This window comes from Carcharhinus amblyrhynchos, unplaced genomic scaffold, assembly GCF_965287045.1.
Source record: "Carcharhinus amblyrhynchos unplaced genomic scaffold, sCarAmb.v2.hapA scaffold_47, whole genome shotgun sequence".
NCBI lineage: Eukaryota > Metazoa > Chordata > Chondrichthyes > Carcharhiniformes > Carcharhinidae > Carcharhinus > Carcharhinus amblyrhynchos.
In genome coordinates this window covers 2,066,705-2,081,807 of record NW_027649788.1, presented here as the reverse complement: position 1 = coordinate 2,081,807, position 15,103 = coordinate 2,066,705, and the positions used below count along the sequence as shown (strand labels likewise).

Here is a 15,103-nt window from a genome sequence, read left to right as displayed (position 1 = left end):
GAAAAATAGACCACTTCAAAGTACAGTTCAACGTTTTAATAATAATTGTAAATACCTTGGCAGAGAATGCTCACTTAAGTTTCAGCACTTGGCATATTCCCTCAACAGGGAATAAACTCAGGTGTTGAAATCTGTTTGTTCAATGTTTAAGAACAACAACATCAAAAAAATGAATTCAGCAAAGCCATTTTTCCAGAAACCCTGGAGTATATAAAGTTTATGCACAAGGATTGTCTCACCTCATAGCTGAAATCAGAGAGACTGTCTGCTGCACAAAGTAACAGATTCACTTCACAAAGAAAATGCACCCAATAATTCAATGGATCAGGAAAATTTTCTATATGATCCTTGCCATAGTTGGTGTGCCTGGTAAGTATTTACATCCAATGTTGCTGAGTTAATTAGTGCACAGATTTCTTTCTGCTATTATTGTGTGGATGGTAACGTGAAATTGGACTGTAACGCCACAGTTATAAACTCACCATTTCAATAATATAAATATATCACATGTTTTGTGTTAATTCTGTGGTTGCATTCTACGGCATGAATGGCTTTTAGTTCACAAGCTCTCCGCGTGATTAAATTGTGTCTGTTGAATCAAACTGCAATGCAGGAAACTGATATAAAAGTATCACCGAGGTTTTCTGTCAGTGTAGAATGATGCTGAACAGAGTAACAAACTGAAATTGAGTCGCTGACCACTGTGAATGTATTGCCATTATCGACTATCCAACTTTCCACTCTCAAAACACCTTCTATTACTGAAGGTCTCTGATAGGTCGAACATTAACAGTCTCTCGGCACACAGAAGGACATATGTTCACGGTCAATTCTTACACCTCTGTTTTGGTGTTACTTTCGTGTGAAATATGTGTACCCCTCCCACAGACTTGGCATTTTTGTGATGTGTCTGTGAGAAACCTTACGTGGAAGTAATCTGTTTAATCAGGGTTCGTTGTTAATTAATAAGTGTTCTATTCTCTGAGTGCTGTTCGAATTGTACTGAACATCTCTGCTTTGGACACACGTGCATAATCCCATTGAAAGTTTCTAAATTTATATACCCAAAAGCCGACCACTGGTATCAAAGCAGGTGCCAGAGTTGAAATGACCACTGCCAGTCTGAGGAAAATAAAACTGCGGTGGGGAGGACCTTCTAATTGGGGTGGGAATAACTACAGATGTTCAGGATGAAGAGTAGTTGAGACCATTGTTGAATATCGCCAACCATTGACCCAAGCAGAGCCCACAATTTTTGGTACCAAATTGCATGCTGCCTATGGCCAGGAGAGAACAATATATGCCAGTAATTTCGAGTCAATTTTGCCCTCTTTAATTTACAGTCAACGCAGCAGCAATCATGGTCCTGTGTCGTGGACAATGTGGCCTCTCCAACTGCACCACTCGCTACCTGGTGGCAATGGCAGCTGCAGATCTATGTGTCATTATTACTGAGGTCATTCTCAAGCGAATCAATGGATATTATTTCCCAACCAATTTCCTGAGAATCACCCCTGTGTGCAGTGTTCGCTATGTTCTTCTCCGTGCAGCCACAGACTGTTCTGTCTGGTTCACCGTCACCTTCACTTTTGATCGATTTGTCGCCATTTGTTGTCAGAAGCTGAAATCAAAATATTGCACCAAGAAAACTGCATCTGTCGTCTTAGCAACAACAGGCACCGTGCTCTGTTTGAAAAACGTCCCCATCTACTTCAGATTTGAACCAAGAAGGATTATTGACAACGTACCTTGGCGCTGTGGTAACAAGCAAAGCTATTATACTGACCCGAGGTGGATTGGATTTAAAATTTTTGAAAAGGTTTTAACACCATTGGTTCCTTTTGGGATAATTCTGTTGCTGAACACTTTGACAGTCAGACACATTCTCGTGGTCAGTCGAATCCGAAAGGGACTGAGGGGTCAGAGCAGGGGGAGGGATCACGGTGACCCAGAGATAGAGAGTAGAAGAAAGTCTGTGATTTTAATTTTCACCATATCCGGCAGCTTCATACTCTTGTGGATTGTATACATTTTATATTTTTTTGGTATTACAAATCTCTTAGATGACAATTCTTATTACATCTTTTCAAACGTGGCATATATGCTGCGGAATTTAAATTGTTGCACAAACACATTTATTTATGTCGCAACTCAATCCAAATTCAGAAAGCAATTGAAGAGCGCCTTGAAATATCCAGTTATTTCAATTATTAATTTAGTCAATGTACGAAAAAAATGAAATAGCTCAAAGATCAACAGATTTGGGACAAGAGATGTCCTCTGGAGGACTGAAATATAAGTGTATTGACGATTTAACGCTTTAAAGAGATGGTAACAGTTGTCAAGAGAAAGCAGAGAAAGGGAGATTGAGAAGAAAATGAGCAGCAAGTATGGATAAACGGATGAGAAGTGAGCTCGGTGAATGAGCACACAATTGGAGGGCAGGAAATCAGCAGAAGTAATCAGACATAGAAGTCAGCAGCAGGTCAAACATGTGAGAAACTTTACGATGATCTGCAGTAACTAGGCTGGTGGAGTCACACAGACACACACGGACACACACACACGGGGACACACACACACGGGGACACACAGACACACACACACACACACACGGGGACACACACACACACGGGGACACACAGACACACACACACACAGACACAGACACACACAGACACACACACAGACACACACACAGACACACACACACACAGGCAGACACACACACACACACACACACACACACGGACACACACACACACACACACAACCCAAAGGGCAGCAGAGCAATGGGGAAAGGCATGCAAATCCATAGCGTAAATTAAAAAGGACAATTTAACTGGGTAAGAAAGCAAAGAACCAATGACAAGAACTGACCATCTGATGAGTGGGATGGAACAGCCAGAGGACAGTCAAAACATTCCCTCAAGGACAGCAAGTAAAACAGTAAAAACAGTCTCTCCTGCACTTCTCTTTGATGGTCAGCTCCTCAAACTTCTCAAAAGCGAAACAGTTTCTAACAATGATAACATACAAAGAAAAAAGTAATAATAATCTGAGGATGCATCAATCTTGTCTGGGCATTTTTTTTTTGTTTATTGAAAGGTTTTTTTTTCCCATTCGAGGAGGGAAACTTCGAACCAGTTACCAGATATTTAGATGGTATAAGTTAAGTTGGTGATAGGTTTTCCACTAAGGAGTTAAATGATTCTTAAAACAAGTCAATAAGCTAATAATAGAATAGTTTACACAAATATGAATTCAGTAAGAGAATCGAATAACTGATTGTGATTATGAACCATTTATGCTGATACGTAAATGCATTTTAATTATTATATGAATTATTGTTCACTGTAGCCAAAACAATTTATCACAATGTTCGATAGTTAAGGTGTATAATTCAGAACAAAAGGCCATGGAAACCTGTGGTTGGCAAAATTCATATGAAGAAGTTTCTTCTGAGGGATCACATTTGCAACATCATGAATAGGTTCAGTTATTGCTTCGATACAGGATATCTAGACACGGGATCACATGTCTATCTAGCTTGTCACTGATCAAGTGAAACATTCACTTTGATCTGTACAAGAGTGTCGAGCGTAACCTGGCAACATGGAGGTAAGTTTAGCCAAGAAGAGAGCTTGCATCTGAGTTTAATGGACGAATGAGATGCCATTATGCTCGGAAGTACAATACTGTTGAATGAGGTACTTAGCAGATATTTATATCGGTGTGTGCCTCTTAAACATATTTGATTTTAAGCTAATTTAAGGTGGGAATGCCAAACACAGGACATTTAATCAAGACTTGGATTGATAAGTTCCAAATAAAGGATGTTTAGGCGTCTATCGATGTGTCTATATAGGCGTCCAATCTATTGAGGAGCCACATTTAATTTGAATTTAATGCTCACTAGGCCGATGAAGAAAAATCGGAATTATATTTTTTAGCAGACACTAAACTTCAATTAACACATTTTGTGTGAAGAGAAACAACTTGTCGAGTTTTAAAAAAAAGCGCCAGGTTGCAGGACACGCACTGCCCCGCACTCTCATCACTGCTCACATTTTCTCACACCCCTTATCAACTCATTCCCACAAACTCTCTCACCGTGCACGTACTGTCTTATCCATTCACACACTCACCAAAATTGAAATCTTTAGCTCCGTCAAGCTTTCTCACTCCAAAATTTCTCCTCTGAGAATCTCTCACACCACGTCCACTCTCTTAATATCCCAGACACTTCCAATCTCCAGAGGTCGTCTCATCTCCATCCTCTTTCTTTCTTTGTCTACCCACTCACCCCTAAATTCTCTCAATCCCTAAATTCTCTCACCACCCCATACAACCTCCCACCAAACACTATCTCACCCTCACAATCTCTCAAACCCTTTCACATTCCCAGCCCATTTTATATTCTCTACGCCACACATTGCTTCCCCCTCACATATTGTCTCCCCCTCACAGACACTGCCTGCCGCATAATCTCTCCCCGCACATTGTCTCTCTCCCCTCCCTCTTTCTCTCATTACTCTCTCTCTCTCCTCTTTCTCTTTTTTCTTTCTCTCCTCACTCATACTCTCTCTCTCTTTGACCCATTCACTCTTTCACTGTCTCACTGTCAGTCTCTCGCCAATGTGCCTGCTCTTATTGCCTAATGCATTGTTCCGGTGTTCTCTGGAAACCCAGGCCTGCTACTCATGTCTGCAGCCATCTCTAGATGACCAGATTCCGCTTCTTGGTGCATGTGCTCGCTGGGACCCAATCCCTGGGTATGGCCGATGATCTCTTCGCCCTGGCACCTTTGTTCCCTTGCTCAAGGACTGAGACGAGCTTCCCTACTCCTTGGCTTACCAGCTCTCAGTTGTCCGCTCTCGTTACTTGGCTCCCCAGAAGTTGCTTTTCAGTCTGCAGCACTAAGTTCCCTGCGCCCAGCTCCCAGCCTCCTCAGCCTTGCCTCATTGTAGGGGGCCTAATAGCAGCAAATACGGGAAAGAGGCAACCTGCATTGGAGGATAAGACCCGCGCAGATTCTTCCATTCAATCCAAACTGACCCGAATTTTGGAAACTGGTTCTGGCGTCCGCAAATACAGTATCTGATTGCTGCATTCGTTGGTAACGGTGACAAATACCAACTTCTTTGAAGAAACAGAGCTGGTAAGATTGGGGAGGCGGAAAGCGAGCGCAAACTCGGTTTTTCACCTCCCACCACTACTTACAATCTCGCCTCATCGAAAGTCAGGTGGCACGAGGTCGTAAGATTGCACCCCTCAGCTTGTATTATAAGATCATCCCCAAATTTTAAAACAGAGCCAATTCATTCTGGACACATTCGCAAAAGGAAACAATGTTTCAATTTCCGCCTTGTCTCAAGGTGAGGATCTTATATATTTCAATCCACTCACCCCAAACTTTTCTAAATTCGAGAGCACACAAACACAGTCTCTCCTATTGGCGAAAGGATATATTGGCCTTGGAGGGAGTACAGAGAAGATTCACCAGGCTGATACCGGAGATGAGGGGGTTAGCCTATGATGAGAGATTAAATAGACTGGGTCTGTACTCGTTAGAGTTTAGAAGGCTGAGGGGGGATCTTATCGAGACTTACAAGATAATGAAGGGGCCAGATAGGGTAGAGGTAGAGAGATTATTTCCACTTAGAAAGGAAAACAGAACTAGAGGGCACAGCCTCAAAATAAGGGGTGGAGGCAGTTTAGAACGGAGTTGAGGAGGAACTTCTTCACTCAAAGGGTGGTGAATCTCTGGAATTCTCTGCCCATTGAAGTGGTGGAGGCTACCTCGTTGAATATATTTAAGTCACGGGTAGACAGATTTCTGATAGACAAGGGAATTAAGGGTTATGGGGAGAAAGCGGGAAAGTGGAACTGATCCCCTTCAGATCAGCCATGATCTTATTGAATGGCGGGGCGGGCTCGAAGGGCTAGATGGCCTACTCCTGCTCCTATTTCTTATGTTCCTATCTAACTTCATAAGGCACCAGATCAGTCCAAGCATGAAACTAGTAAGACTTCTCGGAACTGATCTGCAGCCTTGCTTAAATAAGGCGTCCAAGGCTTCACCCAATATTCTTAGTCTTCCCAATCAACTGGGTAACTAAAGCCTAACATCCTTTAGTGTTGTATTTAGTTCCACGCTCAGTAAATTAGGCTTTTTTTAAATATTTGCTAACATATTATGGATCTTTTGGCCTTGGAGGGAGTGCAGAGGAGGTTTACTAGGCTGATGCCGGAGTTGAGGGGGTTGAGCTATGAGGAGAGGCTGAATAAACTAGGCTTGTACTCGTTAGAGTTTAGAAGAATGAGGGGAGATCTCATTGAGACGTATAAGATGATGAATGGGATGGATAGGATAGAGGTGGAGAGGCTCTTCCCGCTCAGAAAGGACAGTAGGACTAGGGGGCACAGCCTCAAGATGAAGGGGGGGCGGTTTAGAACGGAGTTGAGGAGGAACTTCTTCACTCAAAGGGTGGTGAATGTCTGGAATTCTCTGCCCGTTGAAGCGAGGGGATTAAGGGTTATGGGGAGAGGGCGGGAATGTGGAACTGAGCCACGACAGATCAGCCATGATCTTATTGAATGGCGGGGCAGGCTCGAAGGGCTAGATGGCCTACTCCTGATCCTATTTCTTATGTTCTTATGTTTGCATGATGGATTGGGCTAAATTCATAACCTTGCTTCTTGGGCAGAGCAGGAGCCATACCAAGCTGTGAAACAACGAGAAATAATGTTTTCTATGGTGCATCTGCAAAAGTTGGTGAGATTCGTAGCTGACATGCCAAAGTTCCTTAGCCTTCTGAGAAAGTAGAGGCATTGATGGGCTTTCTTAATTTACAATGTCATCATAGGGGGACCGGGACAGGTTGTTGGTGATCTGGACACCTAAAAATGCAAAGATCTCGACGCTGGGTGCTATTCGGATTGGCGGTTGGTGACTAGTGGAGTGCCCCAGGGGTCGGTGCTGGGGCCTCAGCTATTTACCATTTATATAGATGATCTGGAGGAGGGAACCGAGTGTAGGGTGTCGAAATTTGCTGATGACACCAAGATTGGGGGAAAGGCAAATTGTGCGGAGGGTGGGGAGAGTCTACAGAAGGATCTAGATAGGCTGGGCAAATGGGCCAGGAAATGGCTAATGGAATTTAATGTTGGCAAATGCGAGGTGGTCCACTTTGGTAGGAATAATGGTAGGAAGGATTATTACTTACGTGGAGAAAAACTGTAGCAGGCGACGGTGCAGAGGGACCTCGGGGTCCTTGTGCATGAGTCGCAAAATCCCAGCTTGCAGGTGCAGCAGGTGGTCAGGAAGGCGAATGGGATGCTGGCCTTCATAGCGAGGGGGATTGAATATAAAAGTAGGGAGGTCTTGCTGCGGCTGTATAGGGCATTGGTGAGGCTGCAGCTGGAGTACTGTGTGCAGTTTTGGTCGCCGCACTTACGCAAGGATATTTTGGCCTTGGAGGGAGTGCAGAGGAGGTTTACTAGGCTGATGCTGGAGTTGAGCGGGTTGAGCTATGAGGAGAGGCTGAATAAATTAGGCTTGTACTCGTTAGAGTTTAGAAGAATGAGGGGAGATCTCATTGAAACGTATAAGATGATGAATGGGATGGATAGGATAGAGGTGGAGAGACTCTTCCCACTCAGAAAGGACAGTAGGACTAGGGGGCACAGCCTCAAGATAAAGGGGGGGTGGTTTAGAACGGAGTTGAGGAGGAACTTCTTCACTCAAAGGGTGGTGAATCTCTGGAATTCTCTGCCCGTTGAAGTGGTGGAGGCTGCCTCGCTAAATATTTTTAAGACGCGTGTTGATGGGTTTTTGATAAGCGAGGGGATTAAGGGTTATGGGGAGAGGGCGGGAATGTGGAACTGAGCCACGACAGATCAGCCATGATCTTATTGAATGGCGGGGCAGGCTCGAAGGGCTAGTTGGCCAACTCCTGCTCCTATTTCTTATGTTCTTATGTTATGTTCTTAAAAGGACACGTGTTCTATGTCCTGCATGTTCATGGGAAGGAAGGGGAGGAGGGTTGTGTTGGCTGGAGTTCGGTGGATGTCTGCAAATAATCCTATCCTGGGTGTGATTGAAGACTCTCTATTGTTTTGAAATTGAAGAGGAACAGGGAGAGGCCTGAGCTTTTTTTCCGCTCACCGCCCGGTTTGGGAAAATGGTCAACGTACCAAAGACCCGGAGGACATATTGCAAAAAAAAATCGGAGGCACCAGCCCCACAAGGTTCCCCAGTACAAGAAGGGAAAGGATTCCTAATACACACAGGGTAAGAGATGTTATGACAGAAAGCAGAGAGGTTATGGTGGACTGACAAAACCTAAATTTGGGGAAAAGGCTAAGACCACAAAGAAGATTGTGCTGAGATTGGAGTGTGTGGAGCCCAACTGTGGGTCAGAGAGAATGCTGGCCATGAAGAGATGCAAGCACTTTGAGCTGGGAGGAGATAAGCAGAGGAAGAGCCAAGTCATCCAGTTCTAAGCTGCATTCTTTGTTTGTTGGAGAACCAATTCACAATAAAACATCTCAAAAGTTAAAAAAAAACACAGGGAGAGGCCCGGAAAGGAAATGTCGTTTGTCCGGTCAAGCCTGTGGCGACAAATGATACTTTTCTAAACTAATGATTTTGTTTTGCATCTACGCAGCCTGTATCTCTGTATTCCCTGTTTATTCATGTATCTATCTGTCAAGATGATTTTTTGTAACCATTGCTATTGTATCTGCTTCTGACATCCCCTCCGTCAGCGAAATACAGGTACTTACCACCCTCTCTGTGAAGAAAAGTCTTGCATCTCACATCTCGTTTAAACTTTCCCCGTTATCCCAAAAAAATGTCCTGTAGCAATTGGCATTTATACCCTGAGATAAAAAGACTCTGACAAGACATTCTGCAGATTGGTCTCATAATTGTGTAAACATCTATCAGGTCGATCCTCAGCTTTTACCAAAAATAATCTAGTGGTTGGTGAGTAAAGTTGAACATTTTGAGATTGGAGCATCAGATGTGTTGCATGTGGTGGAGTTGAGGTTTGAAGGAAGGAATGAGTGAAATGCTAGATTCCTTTCTGGAGGGCAAGGGATGAAGACAGTATTCTGGGAAATGCAGCATAACGGCATCATCTTTTCAAACTATAGTGCGGGGAGTCAACTTCTGAGGTTGAGAAATCAATGTCAGAAGCTCAGACATTGCATCATCCAAACAAACACACAGGTTAAGGGAACATTATTCAAAGGCTGTATAGAAGCAGACTAAGAGGAAGTTTGGTCAATGTCCATTTGGAATTCTGGTTTATAGTAAGTATTCATCCGTGTCTATTCGCTGATATTGAGATGGAGAATTCGGGAAAGGGAAGGGAAGTGTCACACATGAAAAGTGGAAATGTGAGTGGGGAACATCAAATTGATGGAAAATAAAATGACTGTAGTGTACAGCCTTGCCAGAAAGATGGAATGATAGAAACTGAATCTTTAATGTTTCTAATAAAGAGATGAAACGGCGACATAAGCATACCAGAGACTGCTAAGAATAGAGGGCAATTTAAAATCAAACTGTTTGAGTTCAGTGGAAATGCAAGGATAATATGTGTCTTGTAATGTTTCCTCAGGGGGACTCAGGAGATTTTTAAAATCAGTTTCAGATCTCACATTCCATTATCCTAGAATTGTGCAATTATAGAATGTGTGCAGAGCGAAAAGAGTCCAAGAATCTGAATAACTTATTGAAATCGACGGATCTGCAGGGACATTTTGAATCAGACAGGGGAACGTATCCCGTGGTACGATGAATTGCGCGACTGTGTCAGGCAGATTTATTTTCATTTAATGGAACATAGAACATAGAACATTACAGCGCAGAACAGGCCCTTCGGCCCACGATGTAGCGCCGACCAGTTAAAAAACAATGACCCACTAACCTAAACCAATCCCTTTTCGTCCATAAACCTATCCATGGATCTCTTAAACGCCCCCAAACTAGGCGCATTTACAACCGCAGCAGGCAGGGCATTCCAATCCCTCACCACCCTCTGGGTAAAGAACCTACCTCTGACGTCCGTCCTATAACTACCCCGCCTTAATTTAAAGCCATGCCCCCTCGTGCTAGCTTTCTCCATCCGAGGAAAAAGGCTATCACTGTCCACCCTATCTAAACCTCTAATCATCTTATATGTTTCAATAAGATCCCCTCTTAGCCGCCTTCTTTCCAGCGAAAACAACCCCAAATCCCTCAGTCTCTCCTCATATGACCTCCCCTCCATACCAGGCAACATCCTGGTAAACCTCCTCTGCACCCTCTCCAAAGCCTCCACATCCTTCCTGTAATGTGGGGACCAGAACTGCACACAATTCTCCAAGTGCGGCCGCACCAGAGTTGTGTACAGTTGCAACATGACGCTACGACTCCTAAATTCAATCCCCCTACCAATAAACGCCAAGGCACCGTATGCCTTCTTAACAACCTTATCTACTTGATTCCCAACTTTCAGGGATCTATGTACACATACACCTAGATCCCTCTGTTCATCCACACTATTCAAAGTCCTCCCGTTAGCCCGATACTCAACACATCTGTTATTCCTACCAAAGTGAATTACCTCACACTTCTCCGCATTAAACTCCATCCGCCACCTCTCGGCCCAGCTCTGCAACCTGTCTAAGTCTTCCTGCAAACTATGACATCCTTCCTCACAATCTACCACACCTCCGACTTTGGTGTCATCAGCAAACTTACTAATCCACCTAACTATACCCTCATCCAGATCATTAATAAAAATTACAAACAGCAGTGGCCCCAAAACAGATCCCTGAGGCACACCACTCGTAACCGAACTCCATGATGAATATTTACCATCAACCACCACCCTCTGTCTCCTATCCGCTAGCCAATTCCTGATCCAATTCCCTAGATCACTCCCAATCCCATACATCTGCATTTTGTGCAGAAGCCTACCATGGTGAACCTTATCAAACGCCTTATCCATATACACCACGTCAACTGCCTTACCCCTATCCACCTCTTTGGTCACTTTCTCAAAAAACTCAATAAGGTTAGTAAGGCACGACCTACCCGCTACAAAACCATGCTGACTGTCTCTAATCAATTCATTTAATGGAGGGCGGGTCCGAAAGGCCATTGGTTTCAGAAAAAAAGGCTGATATGGAATATTCACACGAGGACAAAAAGAGATCTGACTGTTGTTTTGGCGGTCGAAAGATTCTATTCCAACCTCTATAGTCATTCATTCACCCGATTAACAGACCACAAGTCATTGGGAAATCTTTTATGTGAGTCCAAATACGTTGTTCCCATTGCCAGCTGATCAGGACCATATTGTGCACAGAACAGGGGAAAACAACGAGACTGTGAATGTGTTGAGTCATCTCCCTTTCTTGGATTTGCCATTCAAGGCATTGTGTCTTCCCATGGTATCTCTTTTTACTGGAAACATTTTCCAATCTCCAAAACAGACGAAGCAGTTGACGGACAGAGACTCTGTCAGAAGTTAATCAATTTGTGTTGCAAAGATAGGAAACTATCATAGAGGATGAGTTATGTATGCAGGATTGATGCATACTGTGGGGGTCACGGATGGCCGTTTCAACCCTGTTTGGGAGCAGAATTCATGATTAATATAACAGCTCTTGTTAACGTGAAAAACTACATCAAATATTTGCAACTCATGGTGCACATGATTCATCTGTTTTGGATAATGGAACCGCGTACACAATGTTTTTTTCAAGAATTTATGCAAAACAATGGCATATACTATTTCCGTACTGCACCATTTCATGTGGTTTCAAATGGTTTGGCGGAGCTCTGAAGTAGGGATTGAAAAAAAAGTGGAAGATGATTCGTTGAGTACAAAGATCTGAAGATTTTTATTCCAGTATTGTTTCACGCTACAAACGACAACTGGGCTATTTCCAGCGGAACTGCTGCTATGTGGATGGTCAAGTGTCACGTGGATCTGTACCATCGAAATCTCATAGCAAAAGAGAACAAGAGACAAGAGAAGCCGGAACAGTTAGGGAGGGCAAAGTATTACTGATTCTCCATTTAAGTTCAGTATGTTCCTAAGTGATTTTATTCGATGAGAATTGTTTTAACGGTGTTGAGGGACTTAAGCATCTGTGAGTTTTGACTTTTTTTTGGTTTTGATCTACAACAGCGTGATCTGGAAACAGAGAGAGAGAGGGATGGAGAGAAAAAAATAATAGCAGATTTATAGAGGGACAGACAGATAGGTAGAGGAATGGATAGAGAGATAGATAAACAAAAAAGGTAGACTGACAGACAGACTGGCATACAGGCAGACAGACTGTCAGACAGTCAGGTTGACAGATAGATAGATGGATAGATAAATAGACAGATAGCCAGATAGACAGACGGACGAGTGCACGGGTGGGCAGATGGACGGAAGGACGTGTGATGGATGGACAGATGGATGTTCGAGAGACAGACACAGACAAACAGAGCTCCCGTTATTTCCTTCTCATAATCTGCATGCCACCACTAGCCATTTTGCTGCATCACTTTGGTGTGTCCGATTCCACCTGCTACAAATTTGTAGTTGCTACAAATCATTCAAACTTTTCCCGTGTGTTTATCGATCCGTTTATTGTTTTGCCTGTGTTTTTCCACTCATTGTTTTTTTTCCCAGTCCTTGAATTGGTTGCTGTTTGTCCGAGGTCGTGGACTGATCCTGTGTACGTTACCGACTGCGATTTTGTTTCTCATCCTGCCTCTCTCTATTGCCTCCTGACCCATCGTTAATCGAACTTCCACGTTTTTGCCCTTCCAAATGTTTTACTTCTGGTTCACTGAAGGTCACCTATTGCAGCACACCGATGCTGTGAGCTGTTTTCATTGTTTGCATTTATTAATTAATTTAATAATTGATGTAGCAGGATATATCACTGCTCCCTTGAACTGTTCTCTGAATTTCGACAGAGTTGCTACATAAATAAATGTGTTTGTGCAGCAACTTAAATTGCGCAGCATATATGCAATCTGTTCAAATATATAAAATGAAAGAACATCTGAGCTAATTGGAACATTAAAGAAGTATAAAACATACAGCAGCCACAGAAAGATAAAGCTCCCGGATATGGTGAACAGTATAACTATAGATTTCCTTCTGCTCTCCATTTCTGGATCATTGCAATTATCTGTCTTTTTCTGACCCCTTAATCCCTTGCGGACTCGACTGGCCACTAAAATGTGTCTGACAGTCAGAGCGTTGAGCAACAGAATTAACCCGAATGGCATCAACGGGTTGAAAATCTTTTCAAAATTTCTGAACCCAATCCATCTAGGGTCAGTGAAATAGCTTCGCTTATTGGAACAGAACCATGGTACATTGCCGACAATTATTTTGGGTTCAAATCTAAAATAGATAGGAATATTTTTCAAAATGAACAAAGTGCTACTTGTCCATAGAACGACGGACGCAGTTTTCTTGGTGCAATATTTTGATGCCAGCTTTTGGCAACAAATGGCAACAAATCTATCAAAACTGAAAGCGACTGTGAACCAGACAGAACAGTCTGTGGCTGCACGGAGCAGGACATAGCGAACACTACACACAGGCGTTATTGAGAGGAAATTAGGTGGGAAATAATAATCCTTGATTCGATTGAGAATGACCTCATTAATAATGACCAGTAGATCCGCTATGGCCATTGCCATCAGGTAGCACGTGGTACAACTGGAAAGGCCGCATTTCCCATTGGCCAGAATGATGATTGCCACTGAGTTAACTGCAAATAAAAAGAAGGAACAGACATTATAAGCCACCAATAAGCACCTTCCCTTTCTGCACAGAGCATACTTTTCTTTTTGCAGCAATGAAGCGTGCATGGGGATTCCGACGTTTCCAGATTCCCTTGCAAACTCAAAACACTCCCTCAATCAGAGAAAACGATTCGTTTCGGGCCATTCCCTGGATTCTGGAACGGAGCTGTTGATGTTTCAATGTTTTATATTCAGAAGAATAATAATGTTAGTATTCAGGCATGATCAAAGTGCAGCATTATTTTCCACATGGGAGATTACTAAATTAAGAGAAGTTGTGTTCTTTTTGGATCGAAAATCTTTGCCTATTGTTTGTGTTCCTATCTTCAGGTGATTTTTTTTGTGGCGCAGTTGTATTATTACGGAAGTCACACCAAAACTGTGGAGGTGTGCATTCGGTAAAAATAATGTTTCTCTATAATATGGAGACTAGGAGGATAAGGGGTGACTCAACAGAAGAAATTCAAATTTTCGAGGGGTTTGAGATTTTGAATGTGGATAAGATACCTGTAACACTTATGAGGCTGTGCAAACCTAAATTTCATCAAAACTAGGCAAAACTATTTATGAATCCCCAAAGATATATATTTCACAGGCAATCTTTTATTCCATGAGTGGAGTAAAAGTACATTTGCTACGACATAGAATCATAGAGTACTGAAAGTATGGAAGGAAGCCTTTCGGCCCATTATATAGCAACTGGCTCTCTGAAAGAATATTCAACCTCGTATCAGAACCATGACCTAGCCCCGTAACTTTACACTTTACTGCTTTTAGTTTGCATGCCGATTTCCTATTCCATGCCTTGAAAGGATATTCCTCTATCATTTGTTTCATGGAAATTCAATCCAGATTCCAGCAACAGTCTGAGTGAAAATAAACTCACATTCTCTTTCGATCTTTGTGCCCATTATGTTGCATCTCTTCTCTAGTTTTTGCTGCTCTCTCAGTTGGGAGCAATTTCTCATTATTTTGTTCTATCTGTGTCCCTCGGCATCTTGAACAACCAGATCAAGTGGCGTCTCAGCCTTATTTCCTCCGCAGATGATAGACCACTCTCTCCAATCCATCAAAACTGCTACAGTTCGTTTGGCTTGGAATCAGGCTTCTGAATTTCCTCTATACACTTTCCAAAGCCTTCACATCCTTCTCAAGTATTGTACACATACATGGACGGAGTGTATTTCAAATGTTTATGAAATGTGAAAAAATGTTCACAGAGTGAGTTTGAACCACGGCGAGGAAGGAATGGAGATTAGACCAGCTGTAATAAAGATAGACTGA

General features: G+C 42.8%; 1 protein-coding gene across 1 annotated transcript; it reads left to right on the top strand.

Moving 5' to 3' along the window:
* The first annotated feature begins 341 nt into the window (after positions 1-341).
* Positions 342-14,221, top strand: LOC145337360 (putative G-protein coupled receptor 139). Its single transcript, XM_080182151.1, has 3 exons — positions 342-369; positions 1,344-2,224; positions 14,150-14,221. The coding sequence occupies exons 1-3, from the start codon at positions 342-344 to the stop codon at positions 14,219-14,221; spliced, it is 981 nt and encodes a 326-aa protein (XP_080038277.1).
* Positions 14,222-15,103: the final 882 nt, after the last annotated feature.

Bases quoted from the DNA above. Each gene is read 5' to 3' on its own strand.
- LOC145337360 (XM_080182151.1), top strand. From the start codon at position 342: ATGATCCTTGCCATAGTTGGTGTGCCTG. The intron at 370-1,343 runs GTAAGTATTTAC...TTTAATTTACAG, and splicing joins TGCCATAGTTGGTGTGCCTG to TCAACGCAGCAGCAATCATG. The intron at 2,225-14,149 runs GTACGAAAAAAA...TCCTATCTTCAG, and splicing joins CAATTATTAATTTAGTCAAT to GTGATTTTTTTTGTGGCGCA.